Source organism: Giraffa tippelskirchi, chromosome 4 (genome assembly GCF_054371585.1).
Source record: "Giraffa tippelskirchi isolate mGirTip1 chromosome 4, T2T-mGirTip1v1.2.pri, whole genome shotgun sequence".
NCBI classification, from domain to species: domain Eukaryota; kingdom Metazoa; phylum Chordata; class Mammalia; order Artiodactyla; family Giraffidae; genus Giraffa; species Giraffa tippelskirchi.
The window spans coordinates 73147434-73164902 of NC_137278.1; the positions used below are offsets into that span (position 1 = coordinate 73147434).

Here is a 17469-nt window from a genome sequence, read left to right on the forward strand (position 1 = left end):
CTCACCATCTCACCTAGATGACTACAATTTTGCCCCACTGCAGCTTGTTCTCCATATATTAAAGAAATATAAGGCAGACGATGGCACCCCCTTATTACCATCAGACTCAGAATAAAATTTAGATTCCTTACTTTGGACCCATAGCCCTAAGTGGTCAGGCCCTTGTCATCTCTACAACCTTATCACCTACCATTTACCATTTCCTACCATACTCAATGGACTTGGCTCACTAGCATTCTTTTTCAGTATAAAAGCTCATTCCTGCTTTCAGATCTTTAGTTTTATTGTTCATAAAATACTTTTCTTTGATATTGGTGATTTTCTTCTCGTCACTCAAGGTCACCATTCCCCAATGACCCTATAACTTTGTCTGATAACCCATCACTAAAATGGTGATGGGCACATGGGTCTTTGAGTGTTTGTTGAATGAATAGCTGAAATGAGTCTTAATATTTAATCAAGCTTCCTGGGTATGAAAAGTTGTTCCAACTGATCCTTACTTTGTAAGGACAATTCATCCACACCCTGCGCCGCCCCCCCTCCAAACCACCAACCACCTCCCACAAAAACTCCATCCCAAACCTCCTTAGAAATATACCACATTGTGAAAGTCTATGTTCTGTATTTGGCTGTTGCAAAAATATGAAATAAAACATGAGCCTAGATATGTAGTTTTTATGCACCAAGCAGTATTGCCTCCTTTGGAAATAATACTTCTCACCTTTAAGTCAGCCCTTAGTGTGCATGTTTATCTAATTTCATCTAGGTTAAACTGTATGTGTTGTGGTACGGAATATGAAGGAACTCATGTGATCTGCCGCATGTTAACACTTAACACACACCCAGAGATGGACATAGGCTCTGCATCTTTCCTAGGAGAGTTCTGACTCACTCCAGACTCTTTGCCACTACCAAAAAGCAACTTTATAGCTTTCTTTGTTATAAAAATAAGGAATCTAAGACCAATCTCAATAAAACTTACCAAACTAATATTTAGTGACATGGAGTAAGAGAAAACTTAGGATGAAAATGAACAGCAACAAGGTCAAAATGTCAAATTAAAATGTTCATAAACTTTGAATTTTGTCAAAATGAAGCTTAGAATTCAAGCATCAATTTTTATGGTTCAAGCCACTATAAATCTTATATAAATCTTCTCATGGACCATAAGAACACACATCAGTTTGTGAAGTGTCATTATTTGGGCTCAACTTTTGTCTAAGAAATATAAATTTAATTATGACTCTTAATAACTATATTTAAACCAAGCTGTTTCTTCAAAGAATCTTTGCTGTGTTTAGCCAGTAAAGAAAATACTAATGAATGCTTTCTCTTTATAAGGTATTACAAACAAGATTATAGTTACAAGTCTAAACTTCAGGTGCAGATAATCAAACCTGAATGGTACAAGGACAGAGTGTGTATATATATGTATAAAAGCCTTTATATATATATAAAGCCTTTAAATGATTTTGAATCAGATGTCAATATTAATGTTGAAAGTAATATTAACATCATAAACACATATGTATGTATGTGTGTATGTATATAGAGAATATGAATGAATGGATAAGGAACTTAAGAATGAGAATGTATATGAACCAGAGCAGTCTTTCTTTGGGTTAATTACTTCTATATGAAGTATCTAAACTTCTAAAGAATTTCCTAGTTTGTATTAAAATGCACTTCAAAAAAACCATGAAAACATAAATTTAGTTGACAGGCTACAGTGGGATTCAGAAAAAGACACAGTGAATATAGACTTAGGTGCAGTTTCATGCTGGTGATTTTTCTTTTTTTAAAATGTAAGCCACTAATTTTTTTAAGAAAAAAATTTAAACCAAAAGTTGCATATGGATATTACACACAAACTGAAACATAAGTGACTTTTAGCACAGTGTATACATGCTTACATAAACTCAAATATTTACACATTTAAAACAATTTCCATTTAACATAAGAAATTTCTGAAATACATAAAAGCATTAATACTTTCTATAAAACTACAATTAAAACATCAATTTCCTACAAGCATATAAAACATCAAGTGCTTTCTTGGAGTTTCAAGTTACCTCTTTAAAACAAGATCTTGCTTGCATATATAGTCTTTCTCCAATAATCAGTATGAACTCTTTATTTCCCCAAGAGATTTATTTTTCAGGTACATTATAAGTTCAAGAAAACGGACCCAACAATTATGCAATGTAATTATGTCATAACAACTTAATTGCACATAATGCTTTAAAGTAGGTTTGGATGACGTTCTCAAACACTTTGGTATATGTTCTTCAGGGACTTCTGTTAGAAATGACAGGAATTATAAGTCCCTTCAATCCCCATTTTGCTTTAAAATGGACAAGTCTTTGGTTAAAGTTTCTACATTTTGGGCATTTATTATTAATTAAAATGGTCCCCAAACCAATAAATGGTGCTACTGTATTATTAGTTCACAAGACTTCATTTAACTTGCTTCTGATGCAGGAGGCTACAGATATTCATTTATTATAACATGTCATTGATAGTTTCAATCTTTCACTTATAAGCAGAGAAATCAATAGGTTTAGTCAGTCTTTCTCTGTTCATTTTCTGTTATAACCTAAACTATACAGTAATTTTCAGTAACTAGAGAGATACTGTTCCACAGTATATGTGATTATGATTGGAAAGATGTACAGAATTAAATTTAGAATTAGCTTACTTGGAATAAGTCAATATTAGACTGTTCAGTAATTCTGCATTAACTATAGTAGGTTGCCAGGTAATACTTATTTAAAAACCCCAAACCATTCCACTTACAAGAGAAATTGTTGCAAATGTATAAAACAGCAGATATACAAGGAGAACACCAAACATACTTTATTAGCACAAAAAAGCAGCCGTAACAAGGCACAGCAAGCAGAAACATACATTAGCAGTCAAAGGGTTAGTGTTGCATACAAATATAGCTTTTCTTTTTTGTGGCCTTGGTGATAGCCATTGGGATGTAAAATAACTTTCTGTAGCAGCAGGTAAGGAAACTAGGGAGCACTCACCAGTGGTACAGAGCACGTTAACAGAAAGACACAAGAACGGATTTGACTACTTTAGTGCAAAATGTCTAAGACAGACTGTAAATTCGGTTCAATACTAAGAAGCAAACACTAGAACTTGGTATTACGTCCAAAATAGCTCACTCAAGTAGTATTGCATACTATTCTAAGTGACAAAAAGGTGCTAAGTAAAGTTATTTACAGATACAACGGTTGTACAGTACCTTTTAAATCAGCAATTTAGGTTTCAGATTTTCCATTAAAAATTAAGTGCACTGAAATTCTATAACTTGTACTTAAGCAATTCAGCTATGAGAGTTTACAACAAAGAGATAAATACTGCCATCCAAATTATGAGTTACAGTTTAACAATAATCTCAACGACCAGCAACCACTGTAGTTAGTATCATCTGACTTGTCTGGGTATCTTCTCGTCTCACTTTCTTCATGGTTCACAAACTCATCATGGGCATAGAAAAAGATCCAACTTTAACAAACCAGCAACTCGACTGCACATGTCAACTTAAAAAAATCACACGCAGGCCTACCTTGCAGCAGCTATTTCCAATGCGTTTTAAGTTAAAGCACTCATTAAAAAATGGAATACCTAAGGCCTTAAATAAAATTCTACTACCAACTTTTTATAAGTCTGAAATTTTAAGAACTACTACTTAGAAAACCTGGTTTACTTAACAGTACCTTTTGCAGAAGAGAAAAGGAGACTGACTATAAACTATATCAACACTTACGTGAACTGCACTATGCCCTTGTGGCCAGAAAATTGCATTTTTTTTTTTTTTTCTAAAAGGAAAGGCAGTCTTTATTTTTTTGGACTTCCAAACTTGACTTATAGTTAACTATAAACATCACTACTTTTGGAAGGTTATAGAAAAATTCTTAGAAAAAATAATAATTTCAAACATTAGTCATACTGTTGAAATACTCATTCACTATTAATAATTTGTTCTTCAGTAAGAAATAGAATTCTTCATAGCAAATGCCCCAGAGTCGCTTCACTCAGTTACTACCGCCATTAAAAACCAAACTGTCAGCTAAATCGGCAGAATGTTTTTGCAGCCTTACTGAATACCTGTAGCTCTATCCCCTGTTGTCTCAATAGGCACCACATTTACTGAGTAAAAGTAACAGCAGATTGCACCTGACAGATACTAACACTAAGCTTACATACTGTACTGAAAAAACCTAACACTGATATGTGTGCTTGCTATAGGTATACTGCCTGATGCACATAAAAGCAGACCTAGTTAATGCCCTTTGGGGACAGGAGGGTTTACTTTGCTTTGACTGGTTCTCGTTCTAGCCAGCGAACTCTAACTTTCTGTTTATAATGATACTCTTTTAAAAAATCCTGTAACATCGACGGTAAAGGGAGCCCATCAATTCCATCATACGTTGTGCATCTGCAGATGACTGCACGGCAGATGTACTGCAGGCTAAAAGGGAAAGTCCTGTTTAGTGATATTGTAAGCAATGGTTCAAAAAACATGCAAGAGCTGGGGTCTTTGTAATGTTCCAGAAGTCCTGTTACAGTGGAGGAGTGAAACACACATGGGTCATGGGCATCGAAACTAAAGTTGTGATTCCACTGTTCAATTCTGGCATGCAGGGACCTGTTGTAGCGACGGAAGCTCACAGAGAAGAGGTAGTCCTCTTGTGCAGAGTCCCTGAGCAAAAATGTACCTTCAGGTTTCCCTTCCAGAAGGGCTTCTGCTTCGTAGCGGTCCATCACTCCCCAGTAACAGGGATTACCTGTGATCTGGAGCAAGTCTGGCACGAGGCAGTGTATATAATCAATCTGCGTGTGGACCTTCCAGGCTCCCTGTCTGCTAACGTGGGCATGGCTGTCTCCAGATACCTGACGCTGCTTCTGCCTCCGTGACTGCAAACACAGTGTGGTTGTGTCCTCTTCTGAGTCACAATTAGCTTGTGGAATCGCAGAACTGTCCCCATTTATTTCAGTCATTCCAGGAGCTAACTTTGGTCCCAGTTTGTATAATGGGTTAACCTGTGCAGTGGCTTCGAATGTATGTATTTGTGCGTTGGGAGGGGGGTCTACCCCTTCTTCAATACTAAGCCGCCTTCTCTCTCGAAGCCGATCTTCTTCATCTTCTGTGGAAACCAAGGATGGATCAAATGTATCAAAAAATGTTGAATGTGGGCTCACAGGGGCCGTATGCTGCTTAATCAAATGCCATTTCTGGGCCAAATCTGAGCCAGCAGGAAAAGGGCATTTCTCAAGCATTAATTCAGAAAGATGTATTTTTCTTTTATTAGAAAATAGGGGCTTTGACTGCTTGTTGTAAGTTCTCATGGGAAAACACAAGCCCACAGTATCCTGCAACCTCTGTCTAAGAGAGCGACTTCCTACAGTCCTGCTGGACACACTGTCCATGTCGTGCACGGAGCTGACGCCGTACCGCCGCTCTCTCCTTTGAAGTCCACTGCGAGTTCTACCAAACTTTTTATCTGTGTCCAGTGAACTCTGTGTCTTTGTGGAACAGGAATGTTTCTTCTTCCCACCCCAAGGAGCATGTCGAGAGTAGGAATCTCTTCTTGCAAGTCTTGTTCCTGGGGTGACACATGAGTCATTGTCCTTTTCAATGCTTATTTCAACAATCTGAGGAATTTCAGTGGCACAGTTTTGGTTTCTCCTTGAAGAATTCTTTGAAGGGCTTAACCCTAGTTGTAAGGCAACATTTTCTCTTAAGGGACTGCTTTGCTGCTGAGGAGCTGAGTCTCCTAAACTGACGTTTTTCTCTTTGACAGACAAACATCTGTTGGAGTTCATATCCACATTTTCATTACGGCTTCCTCCCTCGTGACCGAAGAGATTCTGACACCTGTACTTGAAGTTATTCCACATTTTCCCCACTTTCTCCATTGATTATAAGACCTAAGGACAAACAATAGAAAAAGAAGAAAATAAGTTAATCAAAGGAGTGTGTGAAAACAAAAAAGGCAGTAAGTACCCACCCCTCTTTTCCATGGGAAACATCAGTGGTTCTGGTCAGAAATTTACATTACATCACCCCATTATGATGATGAGGTTTGGCACCTGTAGGGTTATGAGGCCCTACTGTGTCTTCAAATAGAATACAGAACTCAGAGGAAAGGAAACAAACCCTTTAATTAAACTCGGGTGGCTTTTTCATACGTGTTGGTGTTGGTAATCACTAAGTTGTGTCTGACTCGTTGCAACCCCATGGACTGTAGGCCACCAGGCTCCTCTGTCCATGGGATTTCCCAGGAAAGAATACTGTAGTGGGTTGCCATCTCCTTCTCCAGGGGATCTTCCCGATATGTGGGATCTCCAGGAATCAAACCTGTATCTCCTGCATTGCAGGTGGATTCTTTACCACTGAGTCATCAGGCCATTATGACATTGGTTTCTGTCTCCTTACTTGGAATAATTTAGGTACTGCCTCAAGTATTATAAAGGGAAAATACGTTTTGCGTTGTCGAAACACGTCTTCATTCAACTTCTTAAAAGTTTCAATCAGGACCACATTTGTGTAATACATCAAAATTAATTAAAAAAACCTTGAAGCAGTCATCTAATTTCACTTACCAACTAACTCTACTCCACTCATCTAGCAATCTAAGCCTTACAGGTCAATCACTTGTAAAAATTCCTAATCTTCCCTCCTCATCCTATGACATAATTTTTTTCCATGATTTTGAAGTAGTTTGAGTATAACAGAAAACAGGAAAAAAGAAAAGATAATACAGTATTTAAATAGAAGGTAAGCATCCCGATTCTTAATCCTGGAAAAACTTGAAAATAACAGAATAATAGGAAAAAAGTTATGATACTATAGTAATTAAAAAACAAAAACTATGCAGTTTGGGTTCTTTATTCTTGCTCCTTTAAAAAAAATCTAAAGCAGTTCATGGCACTTTACAAGCAAATTATTTTAAGACTATGACATTTATAGGCACACTGTCTCATTTACTAACCTAAAAATCAACGTTAGATGAAATAGAAAAGCCTAAACTTCAACCAGTTTTATCACAATATGATAGCAGAATCTTTTTCTTCTTCTATTTTGCCATTTAATATTTATGGCATTTTTTCCCCTGAATTTTTTGTTCATGTTTATTTACTATCTCATTGTGTACTATTCTGCACAGTTCAGAATCAGTATTGGAAAACTGAGTTTTGTTCTAACAGTGATAAGATTCATTAGAGCTGATCTTTCCATAATTGACTAAATCTCTTTGTCAGAAATACTTCCATTTTCAAGAAGCTGACTAGGAGCAAGAGAAACTTTCTTAAGAAGAATTATGTATTTTCTCTTTAGTTTCTTACAGAAACGGTCTTGAACTAACAGTGCTCTTGGAATAATGACAATGCCAACATAGATAATTTATATCTCTGAAATCATAAAATGTACTGTGAGAGTCCTCTTTATTAAAAGCATACTGTTAAGTACATAGAAATTTGCATGATAGGTGGTATATGTTCTAATAAAATGTCAGATGGGACTGTTAAATCTATTAAACTCTGTCAGAACATTTTGCTTCCTCTCCTTGCAAAAAAAATCTTTTGTAAGCATTTTTTGAGTCTTACACCATTTGAACATGTTTTATCACTTATTCTTTTTATATTAAGATTTCACTTATGGCCCTGTTATTTTTAGGGCTAATTCCTGCTCCATTCTTGTTGACTAGAATTTGTAGATGTACTCTTCCAACATCCTAGCCCTTTTAGCCTGGCTTCCTTCTCATTTCTTAAAGTTGCTTTTTATTTTTACCTAATTCATACATTTACAGTTTCAAAGGTCAAACACTACTACAAGGCTTATAACAAAAAGGAGTACTGACTGATACACTTTCTCCATTCTTGATTCCCACTCTCAGGGGTCAAGGAAAGTTACTTTGAATTTTGTCAAGCTGTTTCTGCTGCTATTTTCCTCATTGTTTCTAGATAATGTGTTCATATCAGTTGATAACATTCTAGGATGGAAATAATTCACCCTCAGAATTCTGAGGGCCTTATTCCACTATTCTAATGGCTTCAATTTGGCTGTTGAAAAGTCTAATGTTATACCAGTTCCCAGTCTTCTGCATGTGACCTGTTTTTATTTCGTGAAACACTGTAGCTTCTTTATCCACACTTTATCCATAGTGTGGGACCTTTTTTACACTCATTGTGCCAGGCCCTTTCAATTTCTTTTTACTCCCCCATCTTCCCTCCCTCCCTCCTGAAAGTTCATTAGACACTAGACCACTTATATTCATCTTCTGATTATCGTATATCTCCTTTTAAGATTGTCTTTCTTTTCATTTTCTACTGGTAGATTTCTTTGACATCACTTTCCAACAGTTCTAGGGCAGTTCCAGTTCTTTGTATCACAGTTTTAATTTTCAAGACAAATTTTCTTGTTCTCTGAATGTTCTTTTTAATAGCATCCTATTCCAGCTTCCTGGATATAGTATCTCATTTCTCTAAGGATACAAAGTTTTAAAACGTTGTTTTCCTTTTTTTCTTCTTTTAACATTTTAAACATTTTTATCTGTTTCTTCTAAGTGTATCATTTTTTCTCCTTAAATCTTTAGGTTTTTGTTTTTTACTTCCGAGGCTTTCTGTAAGTGTCTGATGATGCATCAGCATTGACACACTGATCAGAAGCTCTGTTCGCTGGGAGGGTGGGGAGGAGGGGGGGATGGGGGGGCAGGGGGGCGGTGCTTGCTGACTGGTTGGCTTTGTTACAACGTAATGAGACAATGAGTTGGTTTTTTATTAGGGAATCCTCAATAGTTACTATCTGTAAGCTTTGTCTCCTGGCTGTTCATCCCAGAAAGAAACGTTCCAATCTCCTGTGTGCGGCATACACACCTGACTGCCATGTTCTGAGTACAGGGAAGGCGAGTTGTGAGGTCTTAACCTCAGTATTCTCACTTTCAGTTAGTCTCTGTTTTTCAAAAGTTGCACTTATTTCCAAAAGATATCCCAACTTTAGTTACGACTAAACTTCTTAAACTCCTCCCAGCTCTGACCTCTAGTTTTATCCAAGGTAAAGGAACAGTCATTTCCAGGCTGCTCAGACTGATACACAGACTGCCCACTGTTCTGTTTTCAGCTCCATACTTGACCCTTACCACCAGGTAACTGGTTCCTCAAATTTTTGAGCCAGCAGCATAAATTGGTTGCAGAAGCACTGAAGGGGCCTCTTAAATTATCTGTAGTGAAAGCAGTTTCTTCTTAATTTCATAGACTGATTCTTTTGTAAAATATAATAAAATTGCTTTAAAAATGAAATGTAAGAAAGAAATGAAATATAACTGCCAAGTTTCTTACTAATTGAACAGATATAAAGTAACTGTTAAATTGCTATAAAATATTTTAAATGCTTGTTTTTAATTTCTATACTTAACCTGTCAAAAACTGGTAACAAACTGTAGACTGACACCAGTTCATGGTCCACACTTTGAATAGCTCTGGTGTAGAACTGTACTGTCTGGTACATGTGGTTATTGAGTCCTTGAAATGTGGTTAGTGCCACATATTGAAATAACAAGTTTGGATGTAACTGGTAAAATATTGTAGTAGAATTCATTTCATCTGCTTCTTTTTATTTTTTAAATGTGGCCACTAGAAAATTTTAAATTACATATATGGTTCAAATTATAATTCTACTGGACAGCGCTGATCTAGAGCAAGGGTCAGCAGGCTATAGCCCGAGGAGGAAATCTGGCCTGTGGCCTGCTTCTGTATAGACTCAAGCTAAGAATGGTTTTTACATTTTTAAAAGGATTAAAAAAAAAACAAAAACAAAAAGCCCAGAAAGAACATTCAACTGAGATCACATGAAGCCTACAAAGTCTAAAGTATTTTCTATCTGGCTCTTTACAGAAAAAGTTTGTTGACCTTGGTCTAGTTAGTGTATGTTAAGATAATAAGCCATATCACCACAGAAACTAGAAGACTAATATTCAAAAAGTACAGAAATCTCTCATCTCCATGTTTATAAGATACGTTTTGTAGCTATCTAAAGATACTTCTTTGACAAGCAAATTATATCTAAAAAAACAACCATTTCAGAAAGCGACCAAACTTAAAACCACTTACTTTCATATATAGCTCTTTGTAAGCTGTATGAACAAGCTGCATGACAGGCCAGGTGATAGCAGGCAGTTTCTAACACTAAACCTCTGGTTCAGTTTCACAGACAGAGCATGAAATTTAGTGCTCTCTCTGTTTCTAATGTGGAAGGCTGCTGCCAGATTGCACTGTGACAAAATATCCTAACTTAAAAGACTAGTATGCTTCCACACTCCTTGGGGACAGAACATGGATATTTTCTTGATGTGGGGAATGCTATGTGGGTGGCTATAATAGTGGGAAGAAAATCCCAATAGTGATTCATAGAAGAGTCCATACAAGAATCAAGAAGATATATCAACTATCTTAATATTTACAATGTCAATTTTGAGGTTCTTTTGTTTTTCTGGTTAAATTTTTTGGAAATACAGCTGAAACCATTTGAGAACTAAATTACAACTCGATTACTTTATGGTTTCATATAAAGTTACACAGTGCTTTTTCATGAAAAAGTGTTAAATTTCAATTGTATTGATTCTAGATTGAAATCATCCATTAACAGTCTTTCACATTTCTATACCTGCAGAGTTATCTTTAAACCTATCCAAAGCAAATTTCTAAAAAGTCATTCCTTTCCTGAAGGACAATCATAATTTAAATTGGTTTTATAATACTGTAAGTTAAACAGCTTTTGTTGAAAAGTGATAATTAACAGGATAAGCTATAAGTCAGAATTATGAAAAATGAGAGGTCAAATTCCATTACTAAAAAATTTACATATATTAACAAAGTAAAGACTGTAGTCAATGGCCCTCTTAATGCCAAGTAGTATCTATTACAAAATTTCCACAAAACAAAGTCATTGAAATAGTTCCCAGGAGTTCATTCCAGTGGAACTTAATCCATACTTTATCAGAAATAAATTAAATTCAATAAATTTTAAGACTACATGGCATGCCATAGTGGGCAGAGAGGAAACATGTGACCCAACTAAACCTCTCCTCTACTTTTAATCTATCTAGACTACTAATCATAATACCTTTTCAATAGAAAGCTCTTCAGTTACAGTACAAAAACTGGGACACATTGACTGACTGAAGTATTTGTGTGCCAAAGTCAAGTACAAGATGCAGTTTAGGAGATTTAATTTTTGATTGATATTTTGGCAACATTTCAATAACTCAAAAAAAAAATACAGTGTTTAATATTAAAGACTGATCCAGAACTCCAGGGATGCGTGGCTGTCATAGCTCTAGTCCCTTAAAAGAGACTGAGAACCACTGGGGTTTTTTAGGAAATTATTTTTAAATATTTTTAACATACTTTATTGTCTGTGACATGATCTACATTATCCAACTGTATGCCTACATATCTTTTACACTATTATTTAATATTATATTCAACCATATAAAACTGCTGTGTTGTGGGTAATAAATGGTCATATAACTCAGTTACAGTATGATACTATACACAGTACATTAATATAGTAGAGTATGTACACGTGGAATCCACTAACCTAGTAGACTCAGACTTCTCCCCATCAGCTGAGTTTTACTGAGTTTTAGATCTGTTTTGTCATTTATATCTATTGTAATTAGGTGATTTAATTGTTAATTAACCTAACAAAATGTGGGGGAATGTGAAGACTGAGCTGAATAACTTTTGATATACTCAATAAAAGTGAGATACTTCTGTTGCTGAATTAGGTACACGCAAGAAAACAGTTTCAAAAATTAGAAAAAATACTACAAAAATATACAAGGATTCTAAGATCAGAATGCATCAGAGAAGTCTAAACTCTTGTTCTTCTTAAAAAACCCAAACTATAAATCTTAAATGATATATTAATATTATGAGTATAGTTTCTAAAAGATAAACAACATGAAACTGGCAACTAATAGACCTACTCCCAAAGAAAAGGCCTTTGTCCCTTAATAAAAAGACTGACAAATGAACACGGAGTCATGTTCTGAGAGTAAAATACTTAAGGCATGCACCCCTTTTAATGATTTCTTGCTTTAATAGACTTTGTAGACTACTGGTACTGACTGAATCGAAGGAAAGGGCTTCCTTAATAACCAGTTAATTAATTTTATAGCCATGCCAGGTGGGACTGGTACAAAGTCCTAATGATAACAGGGAGTCATGAGCTAGATTCAGGGATGGTAAGGAAGACTTCTCTCTGAGGAGGTGATATTTCAAAATTCTGTCAGGAAGGATGAATGAGAATGAACAGTGTTCAACAGTGTTGTAGAATACTAGGACAGTGTTCTACAGGCAGAGGAAGCAGCATTTGCAAAGGTCATGAAGCGGGAAGGAGCACGGCACGAACAATGGCTGAAGTTAACAGACACTAGCAAGTGAAGGGAATGAGGGCCAAGGTGACGCAGAAGAGGCAGGGCTGTAATCCATGGAAAGAGAACAGGAAAGGATACTGATGCTGCACAAAGACCACCTCAGAGGTCCAGGTAAGGACTCCACTAGGCTGGTAACAGGGGAGACACAGATTTGAAATGATTAGAAGTCAAACCTACAGAATTAATGATTGCCTTGAAATGGTGAAAGAGGAAGAGAAAGGTGTCAAAAATGAGTTTCTGGCTTGGGTAAATGGATGGAAAGAAGTGCTATTTCAGAGACAGAAAACACAGTAGATAGAGCAGTTTTGGCACATGAGAGGTTGAGTGAGTGAGTGAGAGTCACTCAGTCATGTCTGACTCTTTGCAATCCCATGGACTGGAGCCCACCAGGCTCTTCTGTCCATGGGAGTCTCCAGGCTAGAACACTGGAGTGAGTTGCCATTTCCTTTTCCAATAAGAGGTTGAAGAGAGTTAATAAACTCAGTTCCAATGAGCTAATAAACTCAGTTTCAATGAGAGGTTGAAGCGAGTTAATAGACTCAGTTTAGGAAACACTGCAGTTGAGGCTGTCACTGAGACATCCTAGTGAAACCTCATCACTCCATGAGTGTATATCCACATGATTACTAGACAAGCAGGAGTGATAACCCACTTGCATCTATACCTATGAAACTCAAAGACAATGCTTAGAGAAAGATATGATACATAAGATATATACATTATGAATCAATTTATCTGTTAAAGTCCAAAATATGTTGTTGAGATAGGCATATGTATCTAGTAAGAATATAAAAAGCAGGTAAATGGTTATGTTTGTGGGGAGGGATACAGAGTTAGTGAGAAGCACTTAAGGCGTTTCTAAAGCACTATTAATTTTCTATTTCTTTGGTTGGGTAATGGCTACATGGTGTTTATTTATTAAATATTTTTTGGACCTCACTTACAATTTTACACAGTCTTTCCTGTATCCAATACACTGCACAATAAGTTTTAAAATTATACAGCCACATTTTGACCACAATAGGAATTAATAAACACTATTTAAAAAGCTACTAGGAAAATAAAAGGCTCTCATAACTCTTTGGTAGAAGAATTCAAAACTGAAAATTGCAGATGATTTAGACAATAGCATATTAACATTTGGGAGATTTTTTTTCTATATGCAATTTGGTGATTTATCAAAATGTTCCACTAAAGGATGGAACTGATATTAAAATGTGACAAAGCTAGCACTCAGAAGAAAACCACTGGCTTGTTCCATTTTAAGTGCAATGTGTGAAACAACACTGACCAAAAGAACCCAGAGCAAAAGGTGTATTCACAGGCCTACTGTGAATGTTTTGGTGTCTCTATTCTATGCCTACCTACTATGAAAGTCATAACTCTTTCTGTAGGCTTGTATACCACTCAGAAATGTTCTGATATTATTATAACTAATGGATCTATCAATATATGACTAAATTTCACTTCTTTTCTAGAATACTACTTTCAAATATAAGATCAATTAAGAACATGTTTGGATATATATTACCATATGTAAAACAGATGACCAGTGCAAGTTCGATGTATGAAGCAGGGCACATAAAGCCGGTGCTCTGGGACAACCGAGAGGGATCGGGGTGAGGAGAGAGGTGGTGGGGGGTTGAGGATGGGGGGACACATGTATCCCTATGGCCAATTCATGCTGATGTATGGCAAAAACCATCACAATATTGTAAAGTAATTGTCCTCCAATTAAAATAAATAAATTTTTTAAAAAAATGAATATATTTGGAACCACATGCTTAATTTCAAGGGATGAAGCTTAGTAATTTCTTGTATTTCTTTCTGCATATTAAGGTAAATACAATAGCACATCTTAAAAAAGAAGAAAAAAATGGACATTAAATCAAATTAAGAGTCATAGTGTTATACAGACTGCCTTAATAAACCCCCTGAAAGACAATTTAAGAGCTACTTCTTTTTCTGATTTAAAAAAAAAGTGTCTAAAATTTGCATCTTTCTTAAATTGTACTCACATAATTCTAATTTCCAGTGTTATACAGGAGGGTGCTCCAAACCATCAAAATCCCAGATTCTTAAACACAGAGTACTTATAGTGATTCTTCCTGCACTTTGCTTAGGACAACATAGTGAAAAGGGAATAGGCATGAGATAGTCAACTGAGGGCGTGAGTCGGGGAGGAGGCTGAATAAGAATAGTCCTTCACATTTCTGAACCTAAATGTCCCTCTTGGTAAAATGAGGATAACAGTATCTACCTCATGGGTTGGATGTGAGGATTTGAAACCATATCTATAAAGCCTTTGGTTCATGGGAGACACTCAAAAGACAGTGGCTGTTACCAGTACTATCTAGCATGAACCTTCAGCTTTCCTTTCTTCTTAAAAATAATGCTCCCTTTCAGTTTATTTTCCGATGTACAAAATCTACCGGACTGAAAGTTCTATCATTAATCATTTAAAATTCTATATTATTTCCTAAGAAGTATTACAGGGATTTCAGTATTCCTTAGTCATTGAAGCCATTGCTCATCTACAACCTAAACTAAGCATAGCTAATATGTACAGTACTGGGCAAGGCCCAGGAACATAGTCCTCATTCATTTTTTTTTTTTGATTCAAAATTTCTTTTTAGTTTATAACACTGCCATCATTTAAATTCTACCATATATATACTGCACGCTAGGGAGGCATAAAATCCTAGTAAGTTATGCTTCATTTTCTATGGAGAAAGTATCTTATGTAATATACTAACAAACATACTATTCATTGAGATGTTTCTTATCTGGCTAGCATTATTGGCACACTGTGGTAGAACACAAAGAACATGTGCTTTCGCTTCAGAAAGCCTTAAAAGCAAATTCAAGCACTCACCAGCTGTGAAATCTAAGTCTCAGCCTTTCCATCTAAAAATGGAAATAACTACCCCTCTCTTACAAGGGTTTTTAAGAGGATAACATGACATAAAAGTAAGTATAGCTGAGTATATATAACAAGGGCTCAGAAGAGGTAACTTCTGTTATACAGTCTACAGGGCAGCAGAAAGTACGTGCTGGTGATAGCAGCAAAAAGCAAAACTGTTTTTCAGTTCAGTTCAGTCGCTCAGTCCTGTCCGACTCTTTGCGACCCCATGAATCGCAGCACACCAGGCCTCCCTGTCCATCACCAACTCCCGGAGTTTACCCAAACCCATGTCCATCGAGTCGGTGATGCCATCCAACCATCTCATCCTCTGTCGTCCCCTTCTCCTCCTGCCCCCAATCCTTCCCAGCATCAGGGTCTTTTCCAATGAGTCAACTCTTTGCATGAGGTGGCCAAAGTATTGGAGTTTCAGCTTCAATGAAACTCAGTCCTTCCAGTGAACACCCAGGACTGATCTCCTTTAGGATGGACTGGTTGGATCTCCTTGCAGTCCAAGGGACTCGCAAGAGTCTTCTCCAACACCACAGTTCAAAAGCATCAATTCTTTGGCTGTTTTTTTAGTAAAAACTGTTTTTACTAAGCATCAAAACAGGATGCAATTAGTTGCTGTTTAGTTGCTAAGTCATGTCCAACTCTTTTGCGACCTCATGGACTGCAGCTCGCCAGGCTCCTTCTGTCCATGGGATTTCCTAGGCAAGGATACTGCAGTGGGTTGTCATTTCCTTCTCCAGGGCATCTTCCTGACCCAGGGATCGAACCCGAGTATCCTGCATTGGCAGGCAGGTTATTTACCACTAAGCTTCCATGGAAGTCCAATGTGATTAGTACCTTCTCAGAAATGCCTATAACATTTCCTAGAGCACAGGGCCAACCCCCTACCCCCAACACACATACACAAATCTCCCTTAATACCAAAAAGTAAACTAGAAACAAATATCTACAAAGGAAAACAGCTCTCAGTTGAGGAATTTAGTGGATCAAGTTAACTACACTGGTTAGCCTTCATTGCTGATTGGGGCCTGTTTAACAATGAGCTCACTGCAGTCCTGCTAATAATTTACAAAGAATATTTAGTTACCAATGGTAAGTGAGCAACTATAATCTGGAGCATTCCTTCTCTAGGAAGGATAACCATTTTGTAACTCCAGTAGTTTAGTGTCACAGAAATACAAAGATTCCAAGGACTAAAATAAAATGATTTTTTAAAATAACACTTTCCTTCTATTATCACTATTATACAAACTAAAGGATACTACCTTCCTTCTATGCCAAATTATAGGCCTGAAGATAATCCATGGTCTTCAAATAATTTGACAGCTTGTAATGAGTGAGTAAAAGAAAGGAAGAAGCCCCATAATCAGGACAACTTCTTTGGTTTTTTATCTAGATCCTTAAATTGGCCTAAGTAAAAGAAATTTTAAACATCTTGAAATGAGTCTATTCTTTAGAAAGGTATTTGGGAGCAATACTGGAAGAAGTAAAGACAAATAGGATACCTTTTAACCATTTAAGAAAACTAATTTCAAGAGAAGCACTCTGACCAAAATTATAGACTAGAAACTCCAAGTAATATACCCCACTTTTATGTATTACCATGTTACATACAATTTTATTTTTTTTAAATAGGACAATCAAAAAACCTTTAGGTTGCTAACAACTGAAATAAAACCTCACCTATCAAAAGATTAAAAACAAGTAATCTGAAAAGACGATAAAAATATATATTCATTTTAACGTTTACTGATACTACATGCAGAAGTGCACAGCAATTTGGAAACTAAATGAAAAAAGGGTGGCAGGGGCATAGAGGTTTAAAGAGAAGTGCTTTGAGGAAGTAAGCTGACCAGGGCAAGAGACTAAAGAATCTTAGAAAGCATAACAGCCGGGGGTCAGAAATTACATGGATATACACTGTAAGACATTTAACAAGGAGCAAACAGATATAAAACATGAAGAATTTTAAGCCAATAAATTAAAAAGGGTTTTAGAAAGGCTAGATGTTTAGAAAAATATAAAATTTCAAAACTGACTCAAGAAAACATAAAAAACACTAAGCCCATAACTCTAAAAGATTTTGAATCTGTAATGAAAAAT

The 17469-nt window shown here is 36.2% G+C and overlaps 1 protein-coding gene and 1 long non-coding RNA gene across 8 annotated transcripts in view; one reads left to right on the forward strand and one right to left on the reverse strand.

Annotated features, from left to right (window-relative positions):
* The window catches only part of LOC145546107 (uncharacterized), a 102398-nt gene that overhangs the window by 50511 nt on the left and 34418 nt on the right, over positions 1 to 17469 (forward strand). Inside the window, exons 2-3 of one of the 2 annotated variants that reach the window (XR_014082514.1) lie at positions 5817 to 6011; positions 13931 to 14071. This is a non-coding gene — a long non-coding RNA (uncharacterized LOC145546107). The remainder of the gene's footprint in view (positions 1 to 5816; positions 6012 to 13930; positions 14072 to 17469) is intronic. The other variant, XR_014082515.1, reaches the window with a different exon arrangement.
* SOCS5 (suppressor of cytokine signaling 5) overlaps positions 2833 to 17469 on the reverse strand; it is a 65529-nt gene continuing 50892 nt past the window's right edge. For all 6 annotated transcript variants that reach the window (XM_081592010.1, XM_081592015.1, XM_081592013.1 and 3 more), the window contains one exon: positions 2833 to 5943. In XM_081592010.1, coding sequence (XP_081448136.1) covers positions 4321 to 5931 — 1611 coding nt within the window. In that variant the 5' untranslated portion in view covers positions 5932 to 5943 and the 3' untranslated portion in view covers positions 2833 to 4320. The remainder of the gene's footprint in view (positions 5944 to 17469) is intronic.